At 46.4% G+C, this 25,595-nt stretch overlaps 1 protein-coding gene across 3 annotated transcripts in view; it reads right to left on the bottom strand.

Moving 5' to 3' along the window:
- Positions 1 to 299: 299 nt before the first annotated feature.
- The window catches only part of LOC144773671 (uncharacterized), an 88,123-nt gene continuing 62,827 nt past the window's right edge, over positions 300 to 25,595 (bottom strand). For all 3 annotated transcript variants that reach the window (XM_078658823.1, XM_078658824.1, XM_078658825.1), the window contains one exon: positions 300 to 8,121. In XM_078658823.1, coding sequence (XP_078514949.1) covers positions 5,393 to 7,354 — 1,962 coding nt within the window. In that variant the 5' untranslated portion in view covers positions 7,355 to 8,121 and the 3' untranslated portion in view covers positions 300 to 5,392. The remainder of the gene's footprint in view (positions 8,122 to 25,595) is intronic.

Here is a 25,595-nt window from a genome sequence, read left to right as displayed (position 1 = left end):
TAGCTAGGGACCAAGAGGGGGGTGGCAATGTCCCATTAAAAATTGAAACGATCACTAAGGTGAGGATTTCCTTAATTTGCGGTAAAAAGTGCTTATCCAAGCCTGTAGTCTTGCCGTCCGGTAGGCTCGCCAGGGCGGAAGCTATCTCTTCCCATGTGGGAGGGTGTTCCGTTTGTTCTTGGTCCCCTAAATGAAGTTGCATTTTTTATAAAAACTATCCAAGAAAACAGTCAATTTGAAGAAACTACCAATTTGACAAATGCTTCCTGTCACCATTTAAAAGACAACATGCAAACAAGCCAGTAGGGTAGCTTTTATTCTGTACAGAAGGACAATTCTATGAAATCCCAATGAAGAAAGTGACATTCTGCATAGAGTGATTTCTGATGATATTTTTTTATGATGGAAGCATAACAGGGTTTTATTGCAAATAAAATAACAAATCATAAAATATGCAGATAAACATAAAAATTTGATAAATCTAACTGGTGTACAGTAAGGACAATGTTGCATAACCTGGAACCCTTGTTTGTATATTGTGGTGCTGTAGATTTACACGCTCTTCATACTTCACACCACTCTGTGGAGTGGTGTGGCTCACTGGTTAGAGGCGGCAGACCCGTAAGCAGAGAACGGCCCGGGACCAGGGTTCAATTCCCGTCGCGGCAGGGTCGAGGACCAGGGTCAAAACGGACACGATAATTCTCGCCTCGGTGCCTACTCTAACCAGGGAACACACTCGGCAACTCTGGGCATTAAGCTTGCCTCATCTCTACAACGGCCCCCCACAGACGCCGGGGATGCCTGGTTTCACCTTGGAGATACCCAGAAAGGAACCATCTCACAGGGAAAACCAGGACGGGTTCCCCAGCGGTCTTCAGCGCCAGGATACTCCATGGAGTCACAGTGCGCTTTACAAGTACACCCACATTTACATTTTACATTTACTTCTGCTAGCTAGTGTTCAGTGCAGACATTTGCAAGTTAGAAGCGTTCCGTCTCAAGCAACATTGTGACTTCTCCCTTAGCTCATAATGCACCAGGACAAAGAACCCAGCTTGAATTTTCTTCTCCCTGAGAGTACGTAATGTAGGTGGAGTGTTACATATCAAGACAGCAAATGTGTACGGTGCATTGTAAATAAGTTACGACGTACATCTGAGATAAGTGCTCACGTCCCGGGAGGTGGCAACCGCATTTGAATTTACAGCAGTACAAGCAACAGATGCTTACAGGGTAAGTAATTTTTTATGCTTGCAGCTTGCTCTGCAGATACCTGCTACGGTAAAATTCCCTAAGAAGGCCACATTTCCTTCCTTTTTAGGTCTCGTCTAGGCAGCATTGTGCTGTCTCTTCGAGACATGCTATATTCAGGATTTGGGCATAAACCTCCGCCTACTTCCCGCCCATCTTTTTAATTGGCTCCTGTCTCTGTCCTTTGTAAATGGTGGCTTTTCATTGGTCATTAGGCTTAGTAGTCCCTCCTTAGTACCGCCTTGTCTCTTCTTGTAACCTCCCACGAGGACACCCCGTTACATGTGGACACCCCGTTACATGTGTTGTTATGCCTTAGGTTTTAATTACAACCTCAAGGCACTATTTTTTTAAAGGCCTTCAGACTGAACACTCACTAGGTCCTAAACTAGGTTTGCAGTGGTTACTTTACTCACCAGCACATCCCACATTTATATTAGACCTTCTATACATTTCCCTTCATTAGCTCCACATAGAGTACAACCTAATGCGGAATTAATTAATAATTATTTTGACACATTTCAAAGCTACTAATTGTTTATATGGACAACGGTATTTGAATGTACTCGTGGTACTGTCTTGCATGCAATGCTTTATGGGTAGGGTGGATTTACCCGATCTTCTGCTGGGTGCAGTATCATATGTGACCAAAAGTTTATGATGCTCACTCGGGACCTCTAGGAACAGCTTGCGGTACTGCACCTAGACAAGCAGTGCTGGTGGTTTGCTCACTAGTGACCTCTAGGAACAGCATGGGGCACTGCACCTAGACAAGCAGTGCTGGTGCCTTGCACACTAGGGACCTCTAGGAGCAGCATGGGGCGCTGCACCTAGACAAGCAGTGCTGGTGCCTTGCTCACTATGGACCTCTAGGAGCAGCTTGCGGTACTGCACCTAGACAAGTAGTGCAGGGGCCTTGCTCACTAGGGACCTCTAGGAGCAGCGTGCGGTACTGCACCTAGACAAGCAGTGCTGGTGCCTCGCTCACTAGTGGCCTCTAGGAGCAGCTTGTGGTACTGCACTGAGACATACAATGCTGGTTCCTGGCTCACTACGCAAGCATTTGCAATGCACTAGGTCTTGCATTACTGAAAGTATAAGCTACTGGTGTTGCATTATAATTTGCAATGCCAATACCTCAAACTATCAGTAATGCGAGCCCTAGTGCATTGCAAATGCTTGTTTCTAATGAAATGTGCCTAACAGCAAGCAATGTTTTTCTTAAGCATAGCATGTCTGTGTGCAGTTCACTATCCATCTCGCAATCCCACCCTTGAGAAATGTGTGAGGTTGTTTCAAAGGCAACAAACAGTTCTTGCTCTTGCAGATGGAGTTTGTTCTATCAGTGCTGTACATGACTGTTCTCTTGATATCTCATGTGTGTAATGCCCTTTCTGCCGCTGTCTTAGGGTGAAGAAGTAAATACGCAATTAAGCAGTCTGATTACCATGGACAACTCTATGGGAGCCTAGATGGAAGGTTCTTCCACTGAGTGCTCTCGCAATTCACTAACTCTCCTTATTGAGGTAAATGCAACTCGGAAGGCTACAGTACATAACTGAAATGCCATGCCACAAGACTGTAGTGGCTCGAACAGAGGTCCCATAGGTCCTGTTAGCACCCTATTAAAGGCCCAAGCAGGGGTCAGTGAGGTTATTGCAGAAATAACCCTACAGTCTTTGACAAGCTGTATTTTGAAATAAGAATATGTTATCTCTATTTGCCAGCTACTGCAGCTCCATGTATCTGAATACAGGTATACTCATCCAGCTTTTTGAAAGTGCAATAGGTAATGAAAAATAACCTGAATTCATGGTTGAAGTGAGCGGATCTGTCTATCTAGAAAGTAATGGGCACATTCTTTGTATATTGTGACTAAGCATGTCCATGTGGTTGGTTTGCATGCCTCACACAGGATTTGTACACAATCCTGAAGTAGTTGTAAATTCCATACTTGAAGTCCTCAGGTGCCAAATTGCTAGGCTCATTTTCCTGCGGTTTGGACATCTGAGCTGACCCGGATGATGAGTCAGAATGTCCGGTGTTATGGGTAACCTTTTGAGCAAATGGACAGGCATTTCTGGCAGCATTGAACACTATAGCAGTTTTTGACCAATTTGGGAAAACCCGGATGAGAGTCATAGTTCTTAATCTCCTTTTCCCCATTGCCACACTCTAGGATCAGAGGCAGCAGAGAAAAAGTGCAGGCAAAGATCCCTGACCAGTTTCTCCATAGTGCATTACCCACCGACAGTGAGTGCGGATAGCAGGAGGTTGTGCTCTGTGGTGGTGAACAGATCAGCTGTGGGTGTGTCCTATTTCTGAAAAGTACTGCTGAAGAACTATAGGTCTCCCATTCATAGGCTAACTGATGCATCCTGCTTAGCAGGACCACAAAGTTGTTGTCCACCCTAGTGGAGCAGTGAAGCAGGATTGGGAACGGCCCAATGCTCGATTGTTTGATTTAGGGCTTACAGTAGAGGAGTGTGAGCTCCCCTTTCCCCCATGTTTCTGGATAAAGTAAAAGGCGGCCATATTATGGTTTTACCAGGACAGTTTCCCTTGAATGAGCATGAAAATCGCTCTGCATGCCAAAGCAATCGCTGTCAGTTTGAAGAATTGATGTGACAATCCCATTGTTTCCGTGCCCAGGTACTCAGACGAGTTTGAATAGTCGTGGTTGAGTTGTGTTCCCTTTCCCATGAGTGAAGAGTAATGCTCACTTGCAGCTGAGGCTCCAGAAATGACCAGTCCTGTTCCTTGTGGCACCACTTGATACTGTGCTGAACTCTGTTCCACTAACCCTTGACCTTCCCATTGACCCTACTCTTGTTACCACTGGTAAGCCAGACATTCTTGCAGTGGGAACGTGCATTCTTGTGTGGGTGACTAATGCTAAACATTAAGCTATAATTACCAACAGCTTCGTCACGGTCCTCACCGTAGGGGCTTGGGGAGGCCTTTCTGTGATGTCGTCTGATGTAGCCCTCAGAAAAGGTTGCATTTGCTGTGCCAAGATGTTATTTCTTTAAATTTACCATACACCCTACTCTGTGTAGCAGAGACACTGCTGCCTGAGTTACTGCTAGGCATTGTTCTTCGCTGCTGTTCTTTATCGGCCAGTCACCCAGATTTGGAATGACGTGTCATTTATGCAAACATTTGCTGAAACCCGAGTGGACATTTGGTAAACACCCTCAGGGCTGCTAACACCCTCAGGTTCGAATATTGAGTTGGTAGTGTTGGCCGTTTACCACAACCAGTAGGTAGTGGTGAGGTCCTAAATGTATGGGGGTGTGGAAGTAGGTTTCTTGGAGGTCCATGGTTGCCATTTTGTCTCCTGTGCAGAAGATAACATCCTGCAGCACTGTCATATTAAAGTGCTCTGAAATAACTTCGCAATTCAGTGGACTGTGGTCAAGAATAAAGTGACAAAATGCAGGGAGTATACTCACTGGACCCCCTAGTGTGAGGGCACTACCTCAATGGCACCATTTGGTAGAAGTGCTTGTGCTCAACCTTGAAACACTCCCTGGTGTTCCTGACTCTTTGTGTGGTGTTGAGGTGGGATGTTTGGTGTTGCGATGTAGAACTCGGCCTCATTTTCATATTCATTATAGCCTTGCCTTCCAGTAACAGCTCCTTCCTTCTCTTCTAGCACACCTCTGACAGGTGTTTTAATAACTACACCAATATTTCCCAATGATAAGGATTTTAAAGAGAGGAGTTTAACAAGAGTTGGTAGTACCCAACTGTATTGCCGCCCCAACTGCACCACGCTTCCCTAATGTGTCAGTTTTCTTACATTTGTTCTCAGGAGGAGGGGATTCCCATTTGCTTGGGCACATGCTATTTTCCTGACCGCATGGTGAACCAGGGTGTCCGGTGGGGCATGATCTTGCAATTAAAGATGGTTATCTGGTGCTGGTGTGTACTTCTTTTGAATCCGAACCAAATGGAGGAAAAACAATCAGTGTTTCATTCTTTACCCTGGTGCATTGTGGGCTAAGGGAAGTGTCACACGAAGACTTCTCTGAAGAAAAACAACGTACACACATCTACTTCCACCACTACACATCAGTAGTAGGCAGACCATGTGATCTACAGCGGCACAAGCTACAATCCTTGCATTTCCTTATTAAAGGTAATTATTGTTTTTCTCACTGGTATGGATTCTCTGGTGTATCTTTAGGTTTCCGTTTACACGAAAAGCTTTGCCACAATCATCACATTTATGTGGCTTCTCACCTGTATGGATGCGATGGTGAAGCATGAGATATCTCTTTTTATAAAATGTGTGATCACATTCAGTACACTTATATGGTCTTGGACCTCCGTGGACTGCCATGTGCTCTTTTAAAGCAGAGGTTGAACCGAAAACTTTGCCACATTTGATGCATTTATATGGTTTTTCACCAGTATGGATTCGGAGATGTATATTCAGACGTGCCATCTTAAAAAATGCCTTGTGGCATTCAGTGCATTTATATGGTCTAAACTCTGTATGGTTTGCCAGATGATCATTACGGGCACCACTTGTACTAAAATATTGGTCACACTCAGAGCATTTATATGGTTTTTCACCGGTGTGAATTCTCTGGTGTATCTTTAGCTTTTCTTTTATACGGAAAGTTTTGCCACAATCATCACATTTATGTGGCTTCTCGCCAGTATGGATACGATTGTGCAGCAGAAGATGGTTCTTTTTATAGAAAGCTTTGTCACATTCAGTACACTTGTATCGTTTTAGACCACCATGGACGGCCTCATGTTCTTTTAGATAACTTCTTGTTTTGAATGCTTTGTCACATTCAGAACACGGATATGGTTTCTCGCCAGTGTGTATTCTCTGATGTGCAACCAGAGAAGTTTTGTTAGAATATGCCTTGTCACATTCAGTACATTTATATGGTCTGATCGCTGTATGGGATACCAGATGTCTGTTACGGTCACCACTTGTCCTAAAATATCTTTCACATTCAAAGCATTTATATGGTTTCTCACCGGTGTGAATTCTCTGGTGTGTCACCAGCTGTCCCTTTGAAATAAAAGCCATGTCACATTCAGTGCATGTATGTACTTTCTCCCCTGTGTGTGATTTCTGATGTAGCAATAATTGACACATTTTTTTGAAAGCCTTGTCACATTCAGAACATTGATATGGTTTTTCTGCTGTGTGGTTTCTCAGATGAAACACCAGCTGTGCTTTTGTTATGAAAGCCTGGTCACATTCAGTACATTTATACGGCTTCTCTCCAGTGTGGGTTTTCAGATGCACTGTGAGATGCCCCTTCTGTAGGAAAGCTGCGCTACATTCAGAGCATTTGAATGGTTTTTCTCCAGTATGAACTCTTTGATGTCTTAAAAGATCTGACTTTTGAATGTAAGCCATGTCGCATTCAGAACACTTGTATGGCCTCAGTCCTGTGTGTAATGCTTGATGCGTCTTTAGACTGTCACTTCTAGAGAAACATCTGTCGCATTCAGTACATTTGTGCGGTTTCACATTGGTGTGTACTGTCATATGTCGAGATAGACTATTTAATCTGTCAAAAACCTTGCCACATTCAGTACATTTGTATGGTGTCTTACAAGCTCTGCTCCTCTGATGAATCTTAAGCTGACTCTTTTTAATAAAAGCCTTGTGACACCCAACACACCTATATGGTATGATTCCTGTGTGGCTTACCTGGTGCGTCGTCAGACTGCCCTTTGTACTATAGGCTTTGTCACATTCTGAACACTTATATGGTTTCTCATCAGCGTGCTTTCTCTGATGAGTCATCAGAAGCCACTCTGTAAGGAAAGCCTTGTCACATTCTGTACATTTATAAGGTTTTAGACCTGTGTGGACAGTTTTGTGTCTGTTCAAAGTATCATGTGTGCTGAAGTCTTTGCCACACTCAGCACATGTATATCTTTTATCACCAGTATGGATTCGATAGTGTAGCAGTAGCTCGTTCGACCTAACAAAAGCCTCGTCACACACAGTACATGTAAATGCTCTTGGAGCATTATGGATTAACTGATGTTGCTTTAGACCACCACGTGTATTGAAAACTTTGCTACATTCACAACATGTATAACGTTTCTCCATCATGTATTCTCAAACATATACTTCCTTATAATTAATTTTTTGACACAATTAGTATATGGTATCACCTTTGAAGATTCTCTGACAAGCTAATAAACAGGTTTAGAATAAAAAATGAAGCGAGGTTCAGGAAATGTTATATGGCCTCTCCAGGGGTCACTGTCTCCTGTGGGTGTTTTAGATCTTCTTACTTCAGTTGCCTTTACAGCGGTGTCTTCCTCCCACAGGTAGGCTTGCATTATACAATTAAATGATATAATAAAGGAATTTTATCATTTTTCTTTGCTTTTCATGACCTCTCTTTGTAATGCGTCCGAATTAGGTACACATGTAAATTATTGAACAGGTAATGTAGAAGCACTGTTCTCGCACTCGGTGCAGTTTTCTGGCGTTTCTGCTTTGAAATTACCTATGCAGATCTGCTAAAGTCAGCTTTTAAGAAATCCTGTTGCCGTCAGTACATTTGTGTGGTATGTGTACTATGCATTTTTTTTCTTCATATTTTAGTCTTTACTGACGAGTCATACTCATTACACATGAATTACCTCTCCAGTGGTACACAGAAAGCGATTGTTCACACTGTCTCTCTTTTTTTTCAACAAGTTTGTTTAGCTGGCACTGAATGCTTATGTGCCTCAGAAGACTTTCTTCGGCCCATCACTGTCACAGGAAGAGTTTGATTGGTTGGCGTATTCACTGCTTGTCGTGCTCAAAAGTTATACAAAAGATTTGAATGTCCTTTTTCTCTTCTGGGAATTGGTGTAAATAATGTGCTGAAATAGAAATAGGAAATGAATAAGTGCCCCATGAGCTTAAAAACAAATTCTTATCAAACCCATAAAGTTTGGTTTCTCTTTTACTGAAATGCAATGGTACTGTGCTAAAGAAAATTGTAATATCATTTATGCACGGGGACCACTGTGATGGTAAGAGGTTTAGACAGTCTGGACTTCTGCTTTCTAATTCTCTTGCTCTATAGCAGCAACAACACAGACACCAAAGTACTTGTGACCAAAGACCAAACCCCACGCAGTTACAGAGTAAGGCCTAGCAAATGTAACTCCATAACACAGTCTATCTGTTCACCTACTACACGGAATTGTACTTTTTCATTATAGCTTTTGGTAGACCGAGCCTATATAGAGATGTTAAAGGGTCGTTAGTTTTCTTTGTTGCTAATCATCTATTTTTATAGACAAGGCTCCAACACTGAGCGACATAGTACAGTTTATATGACTAAACCTCAAAGTGGGGCTCAAAAAATTCCTACTAGACCTGCAGGTCTAGTGACTTCAAAAAATCTACTCGACCAAACTGTAATGCACTTGACCTCTGTGAGCAAATGTGACAAGTTAGGAAAATGCTACTTACCAGTATGCATCTGTTCTTGGCATGTAGAGATGCAGATTCACACACTATGCATAGATCACCAGCTGGTGTTGGGCCTGGATGTTTGCACTTGTTTTTGTCTTGGAGAAGTCTTTGGAAGTCACAAGATAGGGGACTCTTCCTTTGGATGATTGTGCGCATGGGCATCGGCTCCATCTTCAGATTGTTTTTGGCCAGCAGGGAAACAATGGAGTTTTGTAGGAAACAGAAACGATGCCCATGTATGCTGTGTCTAATTAAGACAATACTTGAACAGATAAAGGTAGCTGGGGAGGCGGGTAGGCGTGTGTGAATCTGCAGCTCTACATGCCAAGAACATATGCATACTGGTAAGTAGCATTTTCCGTTCGAGGCATATGAACTGCAGATCACACACTATGCATAGATTGTATAGCAGTACCCATCCTTAGCGGCGACCACCCGTATCTGTTGCAGCAGTTTGAAATAATGTTTTGAGTACCGCTTGGCCTACAGCAGCTTGCTGTTTTGTCTGCACATCTTCATAATAGTGTTTTGTGAATGTGTGCGGTGTAGACCATGTAGCTGCTCTGCAGATGTCATCTAAGGGAATGTTCCCTAGGAGTGCCATTGAAGCCCCTATTTTGCGGGTAGAGTGAGCTTTAGGAAGAACGGATAATGTGTGTTTTGCTTTGTGATAACAAATTTGTATACATTTGACAATCCACCTTGCAATTCCGGATTTGGATATGGGATTGCCTTTATGTGGTGGTGAGAAAGATACAAAAAGTTATTTTGTTTTACGAAAAGGTTTTGTTCTTTCAATGTAATACAGGAGTGCTCTTTTTACATCCAGAGTATGTAGAGCTCTTTCTGCGACTGCTTGTGGTTGGGAGAAGAAAACTGGCAATTTCCCAGACTGATTGAGGTGAAAAGGAGAAATGTGTGTATAAACAATAGGAGAGAGAAGGGCCACAGTAAATACTCTCCTGCCCCTTAACTTAATCAATAATAAACAACTAGAGAGTATCATGAGTTATAGACAACAAAACAAGAGAAAAAGACAAGTGAAAACTTTCTCCCACACCCTATAGTGCTCAATACATACCGAATGAGTGTGCCAGAACTAAAGTTAGTGGGTTAACCAAGAAGAAAAAGGAACCCTCAGGCACCTACACAAGGAAGGTTGCCATTGTCTTCATTGGGTCCCTGTAGTTAGTGCGTGTAAAAGTACATCGGACCAAAAATGTGATGTTAAAATGAGTATGGATCACTCCCTCAACCAACGCTTTTAATAAAGGGGTGATACGAACTCAATTAAAACCAAAGTGTATAAATCGGACAGAATAGAGTTAAGCAAATTTGAACCCCCTGTCCTGAAAGGTGGTCGACATGTTTCAGCTATCTGGTCTTCTACGACCCAGCATTCCTCAGGACCAAAAAAGATGTAAAAAACTCACCCAGCGAGGCAGTACACCCCCTAAAGTGTCTACTCACGGTGGATGGTTGTTCACATAAACGCGTTTTACCAACTTGTGTTCCTTTATTATGGTAAGCGTCTTGTACACTACCTCTATTTTTGTGAGGTTTTATGGAATCTGAAAGAAACCAGTAAACAGCAAATATTAAAATACATACTATTTTTTATTATCTCTCAACTACCCCTAGCACACCATGTGACACCGCCAGGACCCAAAAGTGTATGTTAAAATAGGGAAGAGAAGACCGTCGCCATTCTACTTAGAAAGGTGACCAGACACATCCCACTATTGGCATTTTCAATTTCAGTTGGATATCCGTGCATTCTCTTATATTGTTCACCAATACCCTGGGACATCATTTAAGCCCACCTGGCTACGTAGTACCGCCCAAGCTCTACTACCAATTATTGGAATCCAAAGGTTAAAAAATGAACAGTTTTCCTTCGAGAAGAACGACATATGTATCACAGGCACTGTCTGTCCTGATATGTATCAACAAATCAGTATCACGCCTTAGAGAAATACGGACTCTGGAATAAAATTTACATTAAATTGTATAGTGTAACTCACTCTGTTAGATTTCCATTGTCTTTTCGAACAACACAAAACAAAGGGCAAATCTTCCCCTTAGAATCTGTCGAGGGAAAACAAACAGAACAAAAAACACTTACAATCTCTTTTATGGGAAATGCAAGGGTTGAGTTCACCTAAAAGCTGGAAATAGGTGATCTTATGCTTAGGCATTGTAAGCGACCAACATAACTTACTTTTTTACTTATAGAGTAATAGCCCCATAAGACCGTGGTGGAGGAAATCTTCACGGCAGCATCTAATTAGAAGGCAACGTGAGACTAGAATTATTTTCCCATATAGCGGTGGCAGTTAAAAATATATATATATATCTCACTTATATGCCGCTTGGTATGCTAGAACAAAATGAATGGTTTTTACATGTAATGTAGAAAAACGCCTAGGTCTAATGTATTAAAAAACCAACGTTCATTCTACGGTAACCATAAGTTCCACTACAAAGCTTTAGTTATTAAAAGTAAACCAATGGTTGCAAAAGAGAAAACCGAGAACGGTCTACAGGATATACGATCCATTCACTGCAAATGCATGTAAATGCAATCGTTTCACTCACTTGCTAGCTGGCGGCTCCCCGCATTTCCACCTAGGTACGACTCATCCACGGCTCGAAAAATAATCGGCCTGCATGAAAAAACAATCCTTTTCACCTGAGGAAGCGTGCTTTCTTGTCTCATTAGACATTGAGAGCTTATATACCTGTATTCCCCAGGATGCTACTCTGAAGGTTCTGGCGGATGCTTTGGACCAGACCCCTTGGGATTTTAATACTTCTAAAACGTTTGTCATTGATTGTGCAACTCTGGCATTGAAACGAAATTATTTTCAGTTTAAAAACCAATTTTTCCTGCAGAAGATGGGTACTTCTATGGGCAGTACATTTGCCCCGAGCATCGCTGGACTATACGTCTACAATTTTGAAAAAACCCATATACTAGCTAACACCAACCCTTACACTCTCAATGTAATCCTGTGGCAGAGGTACATTGATGATGTGCTGCTCATATGGAAAGGGACTGAGGAGAGCCTTTTGGCTTTCTTTGATTGGGTGAACACCTGCGATCCACATCTGAGATTCACCCATCAGTACAGCAAAGAAAGCATTGAATTTTTAGATGGGACTATCACCAGGACTGGTGACCATCTAACTACAAAGACGTATTTTAAGCCTACCAGTAAGAATAATCTGCTCCATTACACGAGTTTTCATCCACGTCCCCTACGGGAAAACTTACCGTTCGGGCAGTATCTACGTATTCGTAGAAACTGCAGTAATATCACTGATTATAAGAAACAGGCTAACGATTTGACTGAAAAACTTGTATACAGAGGCTACCCAGAAAGAATTCTAAAGAAAAGTTACAAACGGGCTAGAAATCAAAACCGGGATGCCCTTTTAGAGGACAATATCAGAGAAGGAGAACCAGAAACACCACTGACATGTGTAACTACATATAGCAACATCTCAAATACAGTGAATCGAATCATAAACAAGCAATGGAGAATCCTAACTAGTAATGGTGTTGAGTGGCAAAAACCACTGTTTTCCTTCAAACGTGAGAAGAGCTTGAAGGATTCTTTGGTGCGTACTCGACCAGTTAGGACCAATGACAAAACACATAACCCAAACGTACTCACCACCTGGGGTTTACCACCAGTGGTGGGCCATTATCCATGCGGTGGGTGCAGTGTTTGTGATCTGACCACAGCAACGAAAACTCTTATCCTGGAAGAAGGGAAGATCTGGCATCTGAGAAAACACACCAATTGTAACACCTGTAACGTGGTTTATTTAATAGTCTGCCCCTGTTCCTTACGTTATGTGGGCATGACTACACGAAAAATAAAACTACGTATAGGAGAACATCGTAGCAATATTAGATGCCAGCGGAATACAACTAAACTGACAACCCACTATTTGGAACAAGGGCATGGTCCGAACGATTTACAGTGGTCCATCATTGAACATCTGCAATATAGCAGTGAGAGTGCTCTATTTGAAAAAGAACAAAGATGGGTACATCGATTGGGTACCAATCGACATGGATTAAATGATGAGGTCCCTTGGGGGTCAGTTATGAAACGATGAGACATGATTAAGACGTTTGTACGTCATCTGTAATCATTTGATATAACTGAGAAAATGTCACCGTAATGGTGTCAGGATAGTTTTTAGGTCTCGCCTCTCAATGCGCATGCGCATTGAGCAGAGCGAGACTATAGGGCTTTAAACAAAGTTTACCTAACTGCGGCGATTTGGTGCTGTGCCCGTGGCTTTTAGGTCAATGCGCTTGCGCATTGACCTAAAATGCGCGTGCACATCACCAAATCGCCGTCTGTTCCCTCAGCCGCATTCCTCCCACACCTTTTGAAGTGAAGCTTAGCTTCACTTCAAAGGCCCCTGCTGCTTAACACCCTCTCCCCACTCCGCCCCCTCCCCTGCCCGCCATGTCGCATTTCTCCTCCCCCCCTTCTCTGCCTTCAATCCGTCTTGTTTTATAAGTGATGTAGGCGTAGGCGAATACATCACCAACAAGCACGTGTGTAAATTCCATTGTTTATAACAGCCTGTCTCTTTTTTCTTTTTTTTTTAATTAGGTTTTATGCGGTTTTGTAGGTTTTGTTGCAGTAACTACTATATGCGCACTATTCACGTTTTGTTATTGCGCCTGTTTTGAACCATCCATGCGTCAGCCTTTGCAATGTTATCTCAGCCGAAACATTACTTAACAGCCACGTACACCACGGGTCCCACGCTGCACTCCTTCACAGAGCATCTGTTGATGTCAAAAATAAACAGCAAGTAGACAAACATTCCACCAGCGTGCAATGACAGACTTGCACGATGGATTAAATGCATATGTAAATGCTTCTAAATATTTGTACTTTTTTTTTTTGTTTTTTTACTAAATGCTGCCCAGACGCGAAGGCCGCTGGACTTCCTTGAAATAAACATCCTCTCTCTCCAGGGCTGTCTCTCAGGAAAGGGTCGCTTTAGACACCATAAATTGTGCTTGCTGCCCCCTCCCCGTACACTTAGCAGGCCCCCACACGGCGGCCTGCAACAATGGCAGGGGGGTGCCTCTCAACACATCATTAAGGCTGTTTTACCAAATGCAAATACAGCAGAGGCGCCTCAAAGACCGTCTCATCTCTCACCCTCACCCTCACTCCCCCTCAACCCCTCACCCTCAACCCCTCACCCTCACTCACCCTCAACCCCTCACCCTCACTCACCCTCAACCCCTCACCCTCACTCACCCTCACCCTCACTCACCCTCACCCTCACTCACCCTCAACCCCTCACCCTCACTCACCCTCACTCACCCTCACTCGCCCTCACCCTCACTCGCCCTCACCCTCACTCACCCTCACTCACCCTCACTCACCCTCACCCACCCTCACCCTCAACCCCTCACCCTCACTCACCCTCACCCTCACTCACCCTCACCCTCACTCACCCTCAACCCCTCACCCTCAACCCCTCACCCTCACCCTCACTCACCCTCAACCACCCTCACCCTCACTCACCCTCAACCCCTCACCCTCACTCACCCTCAACCCCTCACCCACCCTCACCCTCACTCACCCTCACTCACCCTCAACCCCTCACCCTCCACTCACCCTCACCCACCCTCACCCTCACTCACCCTCACCCTCAACCCCTCACCCTCACTCACCCTCAACACCTCACCCTCACCCTCAACCCCTCACCCTCAACCCCTCACTCACCCTCACTCACCCTCAACCCCTCACCCTCAACCCCTCACCCTCACTCACCCTCACCCTCACTCACCCTCAACCCCTCACCCTCACTCACCCTCACCCTCACTCACCCTCACTCACCCTCAACCCCTCACCCTCACTCACCCTCAACCCCTCACTCACCCTCAACCCCTCACCCATCACTCACCCTCAACCCCTCACCCTCCCTCACCCTCACCCTCCCTCACCCTCACCCCCCCCTCACCCTCCCTCACCCTCACTCACCCTCACTCACCCTCACTCACCCTCACCCTCACTCACCCTCACCCTCACTCACCCTCACCCTCACTCACCCTCAACCCCTCACCCTCACTCACCCTCAACCCTCACCCTCACTCACCCTCAACCCCTCACTCACCCTCAACCCCTCACCCTCACTCACCCTCAACCCCTCACCCTCACTCACCCTCAACCCCTCACCCTCAACCCCTCACTCACCCTCACTCTCACTCACCCTCACTCACCCTCAACCCCTCACCCTCACTCACCCTCACCCTCACTCACCCTCCCTCACCCTCAACCCCTCACCCTCACTCACCCTCACCCTCACTCACCCTCAACCCCTCACTCACCCTCAACCCCTCACTCACCCTCAACCCCTCACCCTCACTCACCCTCAACCCCTCACCCTCACTCACCCTCACTCACCCTCACCCACCCTCACTCACCCTCACTCACTCACCCTCACTCACCCTCACCCTCACTCACCCTCACCCTCACTCACCCTCACCCTCACTCACCCTCAACCCCTCACCCTCACTCACCCTCAACCCCTCACCCTCACTCACCTTCACCCACCCTCACCCTCACTCACCCTCAACCCCTCACCCTCACCCACCCTCAACCCCTCACTCACCCTCAACCCCTCACTCACCCTCACTCTCACTCACCCTCACTCACCCTCAACCCCTCACCCTCACTCACCCTCACTCACCCTCACCCTCACTCAGCCTAACCCCACCACCCTCACTCACCCTCACCCTCACTCACCCTCAACCTCACCCTCACTCACCCTCACTAACCCTCAACCCCTCACCCTCACCTCACCCTCAACCCCTCACCCTCACTCACCCTCACCCTCACTCAACCCTCACCCCTCACTCCCTCACCCTCAACCCCTCACCCTCACCCACCCTCACCCTCACTCACCCTCAACCCTCACCCTCACTCACCCTCACTCACCCTCACCCTCACTCATCACCCTCACTCACCCTCACTCAACCTCACCCTCACTCACCCTCACCCTCACTCACCCTCACTCACCCTCACTCACCCTCACCCTCACTCACCCTCAACTCCTCACCCTCACTCACCCTCAACCCCCACTCACCCTCACTCACCCTCACTCACCCTCACTCACCCTCACCCTCACTCATCACCCTCACTCACCCTCACTCACCCTCACTCACCCTCACTCACCCTCACTCACCCTCAACTCCTCACCCTCACTCACCCTCAACCCCTCACCCTCACTTATCCTCACCCTCACTCACCCTCAACCCCTCACCCTCAACCCCTCACCCTCAACCCCTCACCCTCACTCACCCTCACCCTCACTCACCCTCAACCCCTCACCCTCACTCACCCTCACCCTCACTCACCCTCAACCCCTCACCCTCACTCACCCTCACTCACCCTCACTCATCACCCTCACTCACCCTCACCCTCACTCACCCTCACCCTCACTCACCCTCACCCTCACTCACCCTCACCCTCTCACCCTCACCCTCACTCACCCTCAACCCCTCACCCTCACCCTCACTCACCCTCAACCCCTCACCCTCACTCAACCCCTCACCCTCACCAACCCTCAACCCCTCACTCACCCTCACTCTCACTCACCCTCACTCACCCTCACTCACCCTCAACCCCTCACCCTCACTCACCCTCACCCTCACTCACCCTCACCCTCACTCACCCTCAACCCCTCACCCTCACTCACCCTCAACCCCTCACCCTCAACCCCTCACCCTCAACCCCTCACTCACCCTCAACCCCTCACCCTCACTCACCCTCACTCACCCTCACCCTCACTCACCCTCACTCACCCTCACCCTCACTCACCCTCAACCCCTCACCCTCACCCTCACTCACCCTCAACCCCTCACCCTCACTCACCCTCAACCCCTCACCCTCACCCTCACTCACCCTCAACCCCTCACCCTCACTCACCCTCACCCTCACTCACCCTCAACCCCTCACCCTCAACCCCTCACCCTCACAACACATATTGTGTTACAATAGGTGTCACATTTGCGATAGATAAAACTATTGGCATTGTAAATAACAAAGCTATTATGTCGCTATTTTAAAAACAAGCACATACATAAAAAATGTGTCCTTTACAATACCAATAGCTCAAACTTTCCTAATGCGAGACATATTGCATTGCTGTGCTTCTCTCCCCTGCTGCACTCTCCTGCTCTCTAGAGATGTAGCATAACGACCAGAGCTGCCATATAAGTCACGTAAATACAAAACATGTTGCATTCCAAATGCTATAGGTGTCACATTCGCGAAAGTTATAACTATTGGCATTGTAAATGACAAAGCCATCAATTTAGCAATTTTAACAACGAAAAAATAAATAAATTATGTCATTTACAAGACCAATAACTACAACTTTTCTAATGCGAGACCTATTGCATTCCAACCCCACTCATCCACGCAACGCCACTCACACACACAACGCCACTCACACACGCAACGCCACTCACACACGCAACGCCACTCACACACGCAACGCCACTCACACACGCAACGCCACTCACACACGCAATGCCACTCATCCACGCAACGCCACTCACACACGCAACGCCACTCACACACGCAACGCCACTCACACACGCCACTCATCCACGCAACGCCACTCATCCACGCAACGCCACTCATCCACGCAACGCCACTCATCCACGCAACGCCACTCATCCACGCAACGCCACTCATCCATTTGCAAAACGAAAAATGTCAAACTCTTCTATTGCGAGACCTATTGCATTTTCAATGCTTGTTTCTTTCTCCTTTTCTCTTTGAATATTTTCAGAATAACACACATGTTATTGAGAATTATCCTGTGAAGCAATCGAGGGGTGGGGAACTATGAACCTTCCTCCTGTTACTCGAGATTTTGCATTGTAAATGAGAAAGGGTTCTCCTTACGACATTAATATAGGCTTGCCTTCTTTCACGGTATTAATAATTTCTAATTGCTTGTGAAGAAGGACATAGTCAAAAAGATACTGTTGGGGAATGTTATATTTCGAAATAAAGGCTCGTAATAGACTGAGACGAGCAGGGTCACTGTGACTTTAATTCCTTTTACGAACCGCGTTTCTGACGTTATCACGTGACAGTGTGTCACGTGGTTCACGTCGGTTCGCGGAAGTGAAAAGGATTGTTTTTTCACGCGGGCCGATTATTTTTCGAGCCAAGGATGAGTCGTACCTAGGTGGAAATGCGGGGAGCCGCCAGCTAGCAAGTGAGTTAAACTATTGCATTTACATGCATTTGGAGTGAATGGATCGTATATCCTGTAGACCGTTCTCGGTTTTCTCTTTTGCAACCATTGGTTTACTTTTAATAACTAAAGCTTTGTAGTGGAACTTATGGTTACCGTAGAATGAACGTTGGTTTTTTAATACATTAGACCTAGGCGTTTTTCTACATTACATGTAAAAACCATTCATTTTGTTCTAGCATACCAAGCGCCATATAAGTGAGATATATATATATATTTTTAACTGCCACCGCTATATGGGAAAATAATTCTAGTCTCACGTTGCCTTCTAATTAGATGCTGCCGTGAAGATTTCCTCCACCACGGTCTTATGGGGCTATTACTCTATAAGTAAAAAAGTAAGTTATGTTGGTCGCTTACAATGCCTAAGCATAAGATCACCTATTTCCAGCTTTTAGGTGAACTCAACCCTTGCATTTCCCATAAAAGAGATTGTAAGTGTTTTTTGTTCTGTTTGTTTTCCCTCGACAGATTCTAAGGGGAAGATTTGCCCTTTGTTTTGTGTTGTTCGAAAAGACAATGGAAATCTAACAGAGTGAGTTACACTATACAATTTAATGTAAATTTTATTCCAGAGTCCGTATTTCTCTAAGGCGTGATACTGATTTGTTGATACATATCAGGACAGACAGTGCCTGTGATACATATGTCGTTCTTCTCGAAGGAAAACTGTTCATTTTTTAACCTTTGGATTCCAATAATTGATAGTAGAGCTTGGGCGGTAATACGTAGCCAGGTGGGCTTAAATGATGTCCCAGGGTATTGGTGAACAATATAAGAGAATGCACGGATATCCAACTGAAATTGAAAATGCCAATAGTGGGATGTGTCTGGTCACCTTTCTAAGTAGAATGGCGACAGTCTTCTCTTCCCTATTTTAACATACACTTTTGGGTCAATCAATCAATCAATCAATCAGGTCATTTGTAGAGCGCACTACTCACCCGTAGGGTCTCAAGGCGCTGGGAGGGGGGGGGTGCCGCTACTGCTCGAACAGCCAGGTCTTGAGCTTCTTCCTGAAGGAGAGGTGGTCTTGGGTCAGGCGCAGATTGGTCGGAAGTGAGTTCCAGGTCTTGGCGGCCAGGTAGGAGAAGGATCTTCCTCCTGTTGTCGCTCTTCGGATGCGGGGGACGGCGGCGAGGGCGTGGTTGGTTGATCTGAGGAGGCGCTTGGGAGTGTAGAAGTTGATCCGGTTGTTGAGGTAGCTCGGGCCTTGGTCGTGTAGGGCTTTGTGCGCGTGGGTGAGGAGCCGGAAGGTGATTCTCTTGTTGACCGGGAGCCAGTGCAGATCTCTCAGGTGTCCGGAGATGTGGCTGCGTCGGGGGATGTCGAGGATGAGTCTCGCCGAGGCGTTCTGGATCCGCTGGAGTCTCTTCTGGAGTTTGGCAGTGGTTCCGGCGTAGAGGGCGTTGCCGTAGTCCAGTCGGCTGGTGACGAGGGCTTGGGTGACCGTCTTCCTCGTCTCGGTGGGGATCCACCGGAAGATCTTACGTAGCATGCGCAGGATGTTGAAGCATGACGAGGAGACGGCGTTGACTTGTCTGGTCATGGAGAGGGAGGAGTCCAGGATGAAGCCCAGGTTGCGTGCGTGGTCCGTCGGTTTGGGTGCGGTGCCCAGGGCGGGGGGCCACCAGGAGTCGTCCCAGGCGGAGGGCGTGGAGCCCAGGATGAGGACCTCCGTCTTGTCTGAGTTCAGTTTCAGGCGGCTGGTCGTCATCCATTCGGCTACGTCTCTCATCCCTTCGTGCAGGTTGGCTCTGGCGGTGGCGGGGTCGTTGGTCAGGGAGAGGATCAGCTGGGTGTCGTCGGCGTAGGAGATGATGTTCAGGTTGTGTTGGCGTGCGATGGCCGCGAGGGGGCTCATGTAGACGTTGAAGAGGGTTGGGCTCAGCGAGGATCCTTGGGGTACGCCGCAGATGACTTTGGTGGCCTCTGACTTGTACGGTGGTAGGCGGACTCTTTGTGTTCTTCCGTCGAGGAAGGAGGTGATCCAGTCCAGTGCCTTCTCCTGGATTCCGATGTTGCTGAGGCGCTGTACTAGGGTGCGGTGGCAGACAGTGTCGAAAGCCGCGGAGAGGTCCAGGAGGATGAGGGCCGCTGTTTCTCCGTTGTCCATCAGAGTTCGAAGGTCGTCGGTGGCGGCGATGAGGGCGGTCTCGGTGCTGTGGTTCGCTCGGAAGCCGGACTGTGATGGGTCGAGGGATCCATTCGTCTCGAGGAAGGCGGCCAGCTGTTTGTTGACGGTCTTCTCGATGACTTTGGCCGGGAACGGGAGGAGCGAGATGGGACGGTAGTTCTTGAGGTCGGTGGGGTCTGCTGTGGGTTTCTTGAGGAGAGCGCTGAGTTCGGCGTGCTTCCAGCTCTCAGGGAAGGTGGCGGAGTCGAAGGAGGTGTTGATGATGTCCCGCAGGTGGGGTGCGAGGACAGCGTCGGCTTTGTTGAAGACGTGGTGAGGGCAGGGGTCAGTCGGAGATCCGGAATGGATGGAGTTCATGGTGCGGATGGTGTCTTCGGTGCTGATCGGGGTCCAGGTGCGGAGGGTGGTGGTGGGTGGCGTCGTTGCGGTTGTGGCTTGCGTTGGTTGGTTGTTGAAGCTGTTGTGTATGTCCGTGATCTTGTTGTGGAAGTAGGACGCGAGGGAGTTGCAGAGGTCTTGCGACGGGGTGATGTCGTTGTTTCCGGCGTTGGGGTTGGAGAGCTCTTTCACGATGTTGAAGAGTTCCTTGCAGTTGTGTGCGTTGTTGTCCAGCCGGTCCTTGTATGCATTTTTCTTGGTGGCGTGAACACTTTTGGGTCCTGACGGTGTCACATGGTGTGCTGGGGGTAGTTGAGAGATAATAAAAAATAGTATGTATTTTAATATTTGCTGTTTACTGGTTTCTTTCAGATTCCATAAAACCTCACAAAAATAGAGGTAGTGTACAAGACGCTTACCATAATAAAGGAACACAAGTTGGTAAACGCGTTTATGTGAACAACCATCCACCGTGAGTAGACACTTTAGGGGGTGTACTGCCTCGCTGGGTGAGTTTTTTACATCTTTTTTGGTCCTGAGGAATGCTGGGTCGTAGAAGACCAGATAGCTGAAACATGTCGACCACCTTTCAGGACAGGGGGTTCAAATTTGCTTAACTCTATTCTGTCCGATTTATACACTTTGGTGTTAATTGAGTTCGTATCACCCCTTTATTAAAAGCGTTGGTTGAGGGAGTGATCCATACTCATTTTAACATCACATTTTTGGTCCGATGTACTTTTACACGCACTAACTACAGGGACCCAATGAAGACAATGGCAACCTTCCTTGTGTAGGTGCCTGAGGGTTCCTTTTTCTTCTTGGTTAACCCACTAACTTTAGTTCTGGCACACTCATTCGGTATGTATGGAGCACTATAGGGTGTGGGAGAAAGTTTTCACTTGTCTTTCTCTCTTGTTTTGTTGTCTATAACTCATGATACTCTCTAGTTGTTATTGAAAAGGAGAAATGACCGTAGGAAGGAATTTTGGATTCGTTTTAAGAACTACTTTGTTATGATGGAGTCGTAAAAATGGTTCTTGAATAGTGAGTGCATGTATCTCACTAACATTTCTAAGGGAAATAATGGCAACAAGGAAAGCGACTTTCCATGTAAGAAATTGTAACTCAAATGTATGTAGAGGTTCGAATGGGGGACCCATTAATCTAGTGAGAACAATATTTAAATTCCATACAGGTGAGGGTGGTACCCTGGGAGGAATTATTCTTTTGAGACCTTCCATAAATGCTTTGATGGCAGGTACTCTGAATAACGATAAGTGTTGTCTATTTTGTAAGTAGGCTGCAATGGCAGCGAGATGTAACCTAATAGAAGTGCATGCTAGGTTAGACCTTTGAAGATGTAATAGATAACATATGATGTGTTGAATAGCCACATCTAATGGATTTATATAGTTGTTGTTACAGTATATAACAAATCTTTTCCACTTGGCTGCATAGCAGGCTCTAGTGGTGGGACGTCTAGCTTCCTTGATAACGTTCATAAAGTCAGGGGGAAGGTTAAGGTAACCAAACTCTAAGACCTCAGGAGCCAGATCGCTAGGTTGAGCTGTGCCTGGTCCGGGTGTCTGATCTCTCCACTGTTCTGGGTTAAGAGGCGTGGGGAGAGTTGTAGTTTTTGTTGCAAGAGTACTGATAGTTCCAGCAATATTGTGTACCACGGTTGTCTGGTCCATGTTGGAGCAACTAGGATAAGAGTCAGTGAGTGTTGCTGCAGTTTGCGTACCACTAGTGGAATGAGGGGGAGAGGCGGAAAAGCGTACGCAAATCTGCCTGACCAATTCATCCGTATCGCATTGCCTTTGGACAATGGTTGTGGATATCTGGCAGCGAAGCTTGGGCATTTGGCATTTTCGTGTGTGGCAAAGTGGTCTATGTCTGGTTGTCCCCACATGTGGAAAAGCGGTTGAAGAACTTGCGGATGAAGTTCCCACTCGTGAATTTGTTGCGTTTGACAACTTAACAGACCTGCTATATTGTTCTGGACTCCTGGAACATGTTGTGCTAGGAGAAAAATGTTCTGGGGAATAGCCCACCTCCATATCTGTTGTGCTCGTTGGGAGAGTTGTAGGGAGTGTGTCCCTCCTTGCTTCTGTATGTAATACATAGCTGTCATGTTGTCTGTTCAAACTAGCACAGCTTTGCATGATATGTGTTTTTGGATTGCTTTTAGGGCTAATAACTCCAGATGGTTGAAGTGGAGTAATTTTTGTGGAGGAGTCGACATGCCCTGCATGGTGTGATGCAATAGATGAGCTCCCCAGCCGGAGAGTGATGCGCCCGCTGTGATAACAACCTGTGGAACTGGCTCTATGAACTGTCGCCCTTTGAAAAGGTTTTTGGTGTTCCACCACCGCAGAGAGCAATGAGTGCGACCGTCTACCAACACCAGATCTGTTAGCTAACCTTGAGCCTGGTTCCATTGTCGTGCTAGACACTCTTGTAGAAGACGCAACTGGAATCTTGCGTGAGGCACTATGAATATGCAAGAGGCCATCATCCCTATGAGCTGCATGAACACTCGAGCTGGAAGAGTGTTGAGGCTGAAATTTGGTTATTAGGGTTTGCATGCTTGTTATCCTGGCTGGACTGGGATAAGCAAGTACTTTTGAGGTGTCTATTGTGGCACCTAGGTATTATTGTATGTGGGACGGTTGCAGATGAGACTGCGTGATTTACTGTGAATCCTAAGTTGGTGAGTAGTTGAATAGTAGCGTGAGTGTGATGTACACACTGACTGTATGAGCTGGCTTTTATTAGCCAGTCGTCTAGATATGGGAAGACATGAATGTGTTGTCTTCTAAGATGAGCTGCAACTACTGCGAGGTATTTGGTGAATACTCGAGGTGCTGTGGTGACTCCGAACGGGAGTACTTTGAATTGGTAGTGTTGCCCATCCACTATGAACATGCAGTCTCTCCTGTGAGATACATGAATGGAAAAATGAAAGTATGCGTCCTTTAGATCTAGAGTGGCAAGGAAGTCACTTTGTGAAAGGAAAGGAAGAACCTGTTGAAGTGTGACCATGTAGAAATGGTCTGATTGTATGTACAGGTTTAGGGGTCTCAGGTCTAGAATAGGTCTTAGAGAGACGTTCTTTTTTGGAATCAGAAAATACAGAGCGTAAACTCCTGTGTTTTGTTGATGCAGTGGAACTGATTCTATTGCACCCTTCTGCAGGAGTGAGATGCCTTCCAGCTTGAGCAGAGATAGATGTTCTAACGGCATTGGGCGTTGTCTGGGTGGTATGGTGGGGGTAGGGGTAAGTTCTAGACAGTAACCTGACTGAACGATTTGTCTTACCCACCTGTCTGTGGTAATGTTGTTCCAGATAGGAAGGAAATGCTGTATTCTTCCCCCGACCGGATTAGAATGGTCTGGGGGGAGCGGAGGGAAGTCATTGGGTAGGTGTGGAAGCAGATCTGGTATTATTGGTCTTGCCTCTTCCTTTGTTATTGTTGCCTCTGTACCCGCCTCTCTGGTAACCTTTGGTGAATGTAGACTGGGTGGGAGCCTTGTAAGTGGTGGAGGGGTTGTCAGAGGAGTAGCCTCTGGAAGTGCCCTTGTAGAATGAGCGACGAAAGGAACGTCTGGGAGCTTGCGCTTGCAATGCTCCCATGGATTTGGCTGTGTCTGTATCCTTTTTCATGTTTTCTAGTGATGAATCGACATTAGGACCAAATGAGTGTTCCTGATCAAATGGTTGGTTTACAATAGAAGTTTGAACTTCAGGCTTATACCCAAAAATGCGTAGCCAAGCATGTCTACGCAGGACACTTGTGTTGACTGCTCTAGAAGCGGTATCTGCTGCGTGGAGAGCACAGCGAATGGAAGTGTTAGTGATCACTTTTCCCTCTTGTATAAGGTTTTTGTATTTGTCTGGAAGTTGCTGTAATAGGGTCTCTAACTCATGGTAATGTGCCCTATCGTACCTGGCTAACAAAGCTTGAGAGTTGGCAATACGTCATATGTTAGCAGCCTGGGACGCTGTTCTTTTGCCAGAAGCGTCTAAGAGTTTGGACTCTTTATCGGGGGTGGAGCATCACCTGATGTCTGAGAATTGGCTCTTTCCTAGCATTGGAAACTACTAATGAGTCTAAGGGTACGGGCCTTTAATATAATCTGGGTCTGCCGGGCAGCTTTGTATTTGTTTTCGATCCTGGGGTTGATAACTCTAGCCCTAACAGGATCATTAAAAACTTCGGGTGAATGCTTGATGACCCCTTTTAGCATAGGCAGGATAGAGGTGGTCCTTTGTGACGTATCAAAAGTGTCCATTTGGAAATCCTCTTCCACTGGGTCTGTGTGTAAATTAACCCCATGGTATTATGCAGCTCTGTAGAGTAGCTGATTAAATCCTGTTGGGTCCTCTGGAGGTGAAGGTCTAGAGGGGTATACATCCTCCTGTGGAACATTAGGGACATCTGGAGTGTTGTAATCGTCCCAGGGGTCAGGGGAAGAAGGTGGACTAAGGTCTCCTGGTGGCTCTTCACCTGCACCCTCTCTTGTATAATCTGAACTATCATCATCGTCCCTTGGTGGGGGGGATGGTGTAGGAGAATGGTGTGGTGGGGAGGTGGAGGAGAAGGTGGAGGAGGAGGTGATGGAGAAGGAATTCTAAGTGGAGAAGTGGTACTGTCCCGTTTCTTTGGCGGTGGAGACAGTGCAGGCGTATCCAGTGGTCTCTTCTTTGAGCAGAGGATGAGCTGAGCAGTTTTAGGGTCCTTTATAAGAGTCTTTTGTTTAGGATCTGGCATAAAAAGCTCTTCTGATGGATGCTGGTCTTTCGGTGCCAATTTTTTAGGTTTGGCTGCCTTATGGGGCTCCGTCTCTGACACTGCTTTGTCTTTTGGCTTCGAACTGTGAGGTTTTACAGTGTCTGTATGTGGAACCGGTGTTTTCTTGGGTTCCGAAAGTTTTTTCGGTTCCGAAGTTTGCCTCCGAAGGTTGTTATGAACCTTTAGGGAGCGGCTTTTTGCTCGGCTCCGAGTGTTTTTTCGGAGTCGAAGGGTT

The sequence above is a fragment of the Lissotriton helveticus genome, chromosome 8, assembly GCF_964261635.1.
Source record: "Lissotriton helveticus chromosome 8, aLisHel1.1, whole genome shotgun sequence".
Classification (NCBI taxonomy): Eukaryota; Metazoa; Chordata; class Amphibia; order Caudata; family Salamandridae; genus Lissotriton; species Lissotriton helveticus.
The sequence above is the reverse complement of the archived record's forward strand: the minus strand, read 5'-3'. Positions and strand labels throughout refer to the sequence as shown.